The sequence below is a fragment of the Mesitornis unicolor genome, unplaced genomic scaffold, assembly GCF_000695765.1.
Source record: "Mesitornis unicolor isolate BGI_N332 unplaced genomic scaffold, ASM69576v1 scaffold44644, whole genome shotgun sequence".
Lineage (NCBI taxonomy): Eukaryota > Metazoa > Chordata > Aves > Mesitornithiformes > Mesitornithidae > Mesitornis > Mesitornis unicolor.
This window is the reverse complement of record NW_010178934.1, coordinates 6,349-13,501: the sequence shown is the minus strand read 5'-3', so window position 1 is coordinate 13,501 and position 7,153 is coordinate 6,349. Positions and strand designations below refer to the sequence as shown.

At 38.5% G+C, this 7,153-nt stretch overlaps 1 protein-coding gene across 1 annotated transcript; it reads right to left on the bottom strand.

The window, feature by feature from the left end:
* Nucleotides 1–267: 267 nt before the first annotated feature.
* Nucleotides 268–6,698, bottom strand: LOC104539153 (isochorismatase domain-containing protein 1-like). Its single transcript, XM_010182607.1, has 5 exons — nt 6,558–6,698; nt 5,395–5,514; nt 5,016–5,219; nt 4,515–4,631; nt 268–598 (listed from the first exon to the last, which is right to left on the bottom strand). Exons 1-5 carry the CDS (start codon nt 6,696–6,698, stop codon nt 452–454), a joined length of 729 nt encoding a protein of 242 aa, XP_010180909.1. The 3' UTR covers nt 268–451.
* Between the last annotated feature and the right edge of the window lie 455 nt (nt 6,699–7,153).

Below are 7,153 nucleotides of genomic sequence, written 5' to 3'. Positions count from 1 at the left end.
ACATGTAGTCCATATATCTTGATTTTAGCTTATGCCTTATTAAAATACTTCATTTACATAGAACATTAAAGTGTATCACATCGTATTTATCCAATATATAATTATTTTCTATTAATACAAAAGTAGAACAGAATATCACAGAACACATTTACAAATATGCACTGTCTGGAGCTGTTACAAATGGCATATAGTATGGACTAGCAGGCACCTTTGTGAATTTTTTTTTTTAAATAAATAAGAAAATTTGACAACAAAATGGTCCTACAGTACTGAAAGACTCTGACAGCTGTAACTAAATAGAACATACTGGTACTCAGGTGTAAAACCAGACAATTTTGCTATGGCAAGCACAAGTATGTCAATTTTTAATTTTACACTTCCATCAAACATTGAGTGAAAGAAGGCATACACCTTAAAGATGACAATGAGATCCATTTCCTCCACATCCTCTTTAAACTTTAGAAAGGAGCCCTGACTCAGGGGCACTCGCCTTAATGAGATTTTGGATTTCTTTGAATTTTGGATGTTCTTTATCAGCTACCAGCTGCAGCAATATAGCTTCACTAGTAGTAACTATAATTCCAGTACGAGCAAGACGCTGAAAGAGAAAAGAATAGAGAGACAATAATGTGAGATACTTGAAAACGTTAATAAATATGCATTTTGTAAAAAAAATAGATGGTATTTTTAAAAACAATTTCTGTTAACAAAAGTATTGCCATTCCAGCATTTCTTAGCAGTGCCTGTTACAAAGCTAGGATGGAAAGTGACTGCTTATAGACTTCACTGAGGAAAAAGGCTGCCCTAGATTACAAATAAGGCTTCCTACTTGGACTGGATTCTTTTGCCACGTCAGATTTAATATGCAGAAGTCCCATCCCCTCTTATATTAACAACCCGTTCCCTTTGCATGGTCTCAAAGATAGCTTTCTTCACTCTCACGCAGATATGAAAGGCCTAGGGAAAATAAAATAGCAAACCCCAAGCTAAAGGCATTAAGCAAGAAACTTAATTGTAACAATTTCTATTTCAGGGCTTGTTATGTACTAGTAGTTCAGTCTTTGGACTACACCACGTGCTAGTACTAATAATCTCAGGAGACAGAACGAAAAGCTCTTCTACAGGCCTTATAAATCATACTGGCACAATAGCAGCGCCTTTTAACCAACATCTCATTACAGCCTCAGTAACTCCCAAGTTGCTCTCTCAGGCTACAAGAATAAAAGGCATCGCTGCATAGAGAGCAAAACTGAAAAAAGCCTGCTCGATCTTTTAAACATGCAACTAAACAAAGCAATGCTTCATGTAGCCCAAGCCACAGGACTTATTTTCAGACTTTTAAGACTATTAAGACTTGTTGTGCTGACCACCCAGTGCCCCTCATCAGCTTCCAAGCAATCATACAGATGCTTTGGCAGTAGAACTCTTCATGGATCCAGCTTTCCCTCCATCAGTCTCTACTCAGCTGCATGCTCCACCAAATCTAATTGGGTCCTGAATGAGGGTAAGAGGCAGAAAACACAGATTCGTATGCCTTCAGCCAGGTTTCAATTGTTATTACTGAAGGAAAAAGAAGCTCCAAACTTTCCAGGGCAGACACAAATCACTGCTGTTTAGTTGTTTAATTACAAAGCAATTGATGGGGAAAAGTAACTAATTTTAAGGGACCAGTAAAGTATATGTAACACAGTCTATACAATGATAAGCTAACTAGGCTAGATTTACTCAAGTCAACGCTTTCTGCTTGCAATAATGACAGCAAGACTTGCGATACTCTTAAGTTGAAACAAAGCAGATAGCTTCTCAAGCTCTCCCACTCCGTACAATGACACATTTGTTTAAACTCCATACAAAAGAGATAAATAGGAAAATCAAAATTAAATATTACAATAATGTTTTCAAGATGTTCTTCTCCAAGAATACAAAGTTTTTTGTTTTTAACTAGTATGGATGAGAGAAAAAAAAAGACTGTTAAAGAACCTTGCCTTCCAAGAAATGTTGATTAAAAAAAGATAATGTCTTCTCCTTAGAAGCAAGACATACCAAAACATGTCAAACAGGTTGGCATTGGTTTATACTCTACTTCTAAGGCTAAGTACAATTTACATAGTTTTGAGATTAATAGAAGTGAAGAGATGCACATGATAAACATACTGGATGATATTCAAGGAAAGGAAGTTTTCTTGGAATATAGTCTTTCAGACAAAGGAAAGCAGCAAGCATGTGTTGCATCCACACCACAGGAACAAGTAGAACAAGTGCAGAACAGAACAGAAATCCAGCAGGAACAGACTAAGCTGGCTCAGTCTGAAACCAAGCAGTGACACAAGCGTCTCCATCAGATAGGGTAGAGACTTAGAACAGCCTCAACCTTGGTTGAATTATTTCACCAGTGAAATTTTTGAGTTTTTTTAGTTTCTGGGGTAGGGGCAGGGGGTTGATTGCAAGTTTTTGCCTGTTGTCATTTTTAAGGGCACAACAGAAGCAGAGACAGTAACTCTTCAGGGTGATCCAGGCAGATACCAAAGTTTTGGCTATCAATTAATTCAAACTGCACTTCCTAGTACACCTGTTCACATATCTGCGTGTTTGTCACCTTGTCATCAAAACACAAGCTACATGAGGGAAAATGTGGAGGACTGTGGTCCACGGGACCAGAGAGGATTTATTTGAGGTTGTTAAGGATGCTGAATGTTATCACTGCAAGGTCTTTATCATCCTTGAGAGGTCACAGTGAACAGAGGAGGGCTGTGTTAATAGGAAAAGACAAATGTTACAAACATCTTCACAGAAAGGTAAGGAGAGGCATACAAGGGACCCAGATCAATGAACCTCACGTCAGCTCACCAAGTATGGAGCAAGTTTGCACAAGAATCAATGTCAGACTTACTAAAAAAGTGTGACTAGGAACCATCAGCTGTACAGCAAGACTAAAGTAGGATTACCCAATGCTTTGGTATTTGCCAATTTCCCTAAGAAATGTATCCCCATGGTCAATTGGGATTACTGACACGTCTAGTACATGTGTCCCTTTTCATGGTCTCTTGCTCCCAAACATGCCCATCTCTTGCCCGCTCCAGCCCACAGCCTTCAGTTGCCTTTTTAAGAAAGGCTCTACAGCACAGAAAAGAGACAACGTTGGCACATGGAGTCACAGAGGAGGAGTTACTGCCATATAACTGGCTGGCTCATCACAGCAAGCCAGCAAATGTTCCCTGAATAGTATTTTAATGATGACAGCAAAATGTTTTCTTTGTGCTTGGTGAGAAAACATTGCAAAGACATACTATAAAGATATCCAAAACTGACTGATTTTCTTGGATTGCAGCTTTTGTTACCAACCACGCTTTTAAGATGATTGATACCTCTCTGGCTAGAAAGCAAAGCAAAGCCAGCTACTCACAGCTTTAACCTCTGTTAGACTGAACCAACTTCTATGCTTGCAGACACAGTGTAAGTGATCATCAAATGTAAAAGGACATCTACAATATGACAAAGAGATTTCAGATTTTCTGTATTTTTTTTGTCTCTTTTGCTACCACATTGATTTGGGAAGTTCAAGATTTCAGCCATTCCTGCATTGTGCGTCGCTATCCTTTACGTGACAAAGGACATAAAGCTTCCATTTAATCAAAGTCATGGGTTTCATCAAACACTAAATGCTGGTGATTTCGCTTTAGCCCTTAATTCTCTTATTCATGAGAACCAGAAGAAATTAAGTCTTCTCCAAATCTAAGAAAAAAAGTATAAAATTACATAGTTATTGTTAGTTTCAATTTCCAAATAATTGTTAGGGCCTGAAGCAAAAATGGCAATACTTAATGTATATATCAGTTTTTGATTTCCAACCGTGATGCCTTTAGGCAAGTTAGAGTACACTATCAAAAAATCATCTGCATGAATTTCCTACAACATAGTTGTACGTGCTTTTAGATCTCCTTGTTACATTTATTTCTGCTTTCTCGATAATTAGATAGACTAAGCTCCAAACTGGGAGTAGGGGGGAGAATAAATCTTTATTATCATTAGAGTCTTGAGATTAAGCTTTAATTTGCACTGATGAGGAAGAGCATAGGGAGGGAGACATTCGAGAAGGAGCTTTGATCAGGATCACTTACTATATTCCATTTCATTTCAAGGAATTTCAACGGCAGAACAAGTGCTGTTTGGAACAACAAAGCCAAAAGCTCTGTACCACTTTTAATCTGCTGTACAGATAACATTCCCTAAGAAAATATCCTCAAATGTGAATGGTTATACAGAGTAACCTAGATTGCACAAAACAATCACTTTTAAAATTCATGTCCACATATTAAACCATAGTTTAAGGAGGAAATATAAGACAGTAATACTTCTCCATCCTGGAAGTTATTCTGAGAATCAGAGTATTCACCTCTTCTCAAATCTACATTAGTCCACTGCTTACCATCCTTAGAAATTCCTTGTTATCTTACAATGAGCAGGGAAATTAATATACAGACGCAAGGTGGAAAAAGCCTGACTAAGAAACTTACCTCAAGAGCAAACATTCTGTCCATCATACTTCTTGATGAGGTGGCATCAGCTACAATATGAACTTCCAGGCCTCTGCCAATTAATTCCAATGCTGTTTGCTGGATGCAGACATGAGTCTACAGGGGAGAAATCAAAGGCAAAATACCCATCAAAAAAGCATTATTATAAAACATGAGTAGCATAATGGCAAATTAAAGTACATAATTAATTATGGCTCAAACACATATTTTTCTACGCTGATATTTCTAGGGAACTCAGCATGTGTTTAAAATGACAACCGAGCTTGAGAGAAGAGCTTGTAGTTTACAAATATCTCATTTCAAATTTTATTATGAGCCAACATCAAAGACAAATAACATAGAATAATTTAATCTGTAAAGGATATCTGAGCCCTAAGCAATATAAATTTACTTTTTTTTAATCACAGAAAGCAATGCTTAACACTACTGTGGGTCAACAGACATTACTATAAACCAGTACAAGAATGCCAAGGCACATACTTCTACTCCGAACAGGACAATGCTGCGGACTCCAGGGATCTCTGCTAATGCTGCTTCGACTTCTGGCAACACCATTGAAAATTTTGTTTTGGGAAGCACAAGTTTAGCTCCTGTTAAATCAATTTCTTGCACAGTGCTGCCAAGACCTTTGGGATACTGCTCGGTAACAATAACTGGAATTCCTAAGAGCCGTGCACCTTGGAGCTGCAAGTGGGCAGAGAGGAAGGCATACAAGAAAAGAAAGTATTAAAGAACAGTCATATAAAAACATTGCTGTTACTTGTAACTGGAAAACCAGTAAACTGCCTGTCTATAAAATAATAATTTACATGTGTGATCAAAGCTCATTACAAGAAAAAAAAAAAAGCAAAAACCATACCAGTCGTTGGCCCACGCTGATGATATCACCAAAGTACTTGATTGCAGGCCGGAATCGCTCTTGCATATCACAACAGAAAAACACAGTGCTTGATGGTGTCAGGTTCCCCAAAGTAGTCATCTGAAAAATAAAATAAAGATATTGTCTTCCTTGGCAGTGAGGACCCTTTCACAAAAGGAGCAGAATGAAAAAGTCTACCTCTGCTGGGTAACATTAAGTTACCAGGTAATTAACCGTAATTACCAATTAAATTACCATGTTACATTAAGTCAAAATAGGAGCAAGATTTATCAAGCCTGATTTTGGTATGTTTCTAAATTCAAATCAACAGCTGATACTGAACAGTATAATACAGTCATCAATAGGCAATAAAAATTTTATTAGGTGGGAGGCACAAATTAAATGTACATGGAAACTTCTGAACCGTGAAGGAAACTAGAGGAACATAATGCCTAAAGTACTTTAAAAAAAATTAAATTGAAGAAGTACCTACAGCAAAGTTACATTCCTCAAATTAATTTTTAAATCCACAGGCTAAAATCCGGATAAATGAAAGTTTGAAAATTTAAAAAGTCCAACTTCCACTTGCTTTCAATACTTTATGTATACACATTTTCAATAGCTTCACGGTGTTGTCAGTTTGTTTTGTCTATGACATTTTTTAGCACAAGTCTGATGAAAGTCCAAAGGCTAGAATGAAAGCAGAGAAGCTTGTCAGTATTATGACCAGAAACTGAACCGAATACATTTTAATGATAAAAATAATCTCCCAGAGTTTCCCTTATACAAGCAACCGAGTGGGGTAGGAGGGACAGGTAATAAAAAAAAAGAAACCAAAGATTACATTTTCTCACACTTTGAAAGAGTGCTTTATATTTGGATGAAATTACTTGCACTGCCTGCAGAAGCGAAGGATAAGGCTTCGGCTAGAGGATACAGAAGAAAGCAGCTACATACAGCTGTAAGGCAACTCAAGAGAAATTACATCCATTCAGGCTTTTTTCAGCAGACTGATAAATCAGATTGAATAAACTGCTTCTGGAAAGTAGCCATTAATTGTATACACTACATTTTATGCAAACTGAGGTTGCAATGTTTTAAAACTAAAACAAAAATCACAAAATCTATAGAACATTATTTTGGAAAAGCAGGGATGTATTTACTTTACACAGCAAGGTTTTGGTAGTGGGGAGTGGCTGCAGGGGAGACTTTTGTGACAAGATGCCAGAAGCAGCCCCATGTCGGACAGAGCCAGTGCCAGCCGTCTCCAAGATAGATTTGCTGCTGACCAAAGCTGAGCCCATCAGTGATGCTGGCGGTGCCTTTGTGATAACATATATAAGAAAGGGTAATTAAAAAACACTGTGCAACAGCAGATGAGAGAAAAGGATTGAGAATATGGGAGAGAAACAACTCTGCGGACACCAAGGCCAGTGAAAAAGGAGGAGAAGGTGCTCCAGGTGCAAGAGCAGAGATTCCCCTGCACTGCATGGTGAAGACCATGGTGAGGCAGGCTGTCCTCCTGCAGCCCATGGAGGTTTATGGTGAAGCAGAGATCCATCTACAGCCTGCAGAGGACCCCACACCACAGCAGGCAGATGCACCCGAAAGAGGCTGTGACTCTGTGGAGAGCCCGCACCGGAGCAGGCTCCTCGCAGGACCTGTGGCCCCAGAGAGGGGACCCTGCTGGAACCGTCCATTCCTGAAGGCCTGCACCCCAAGGAAAAGGCCCATGCTGGAGCAGTTTGTGAAGAACTGC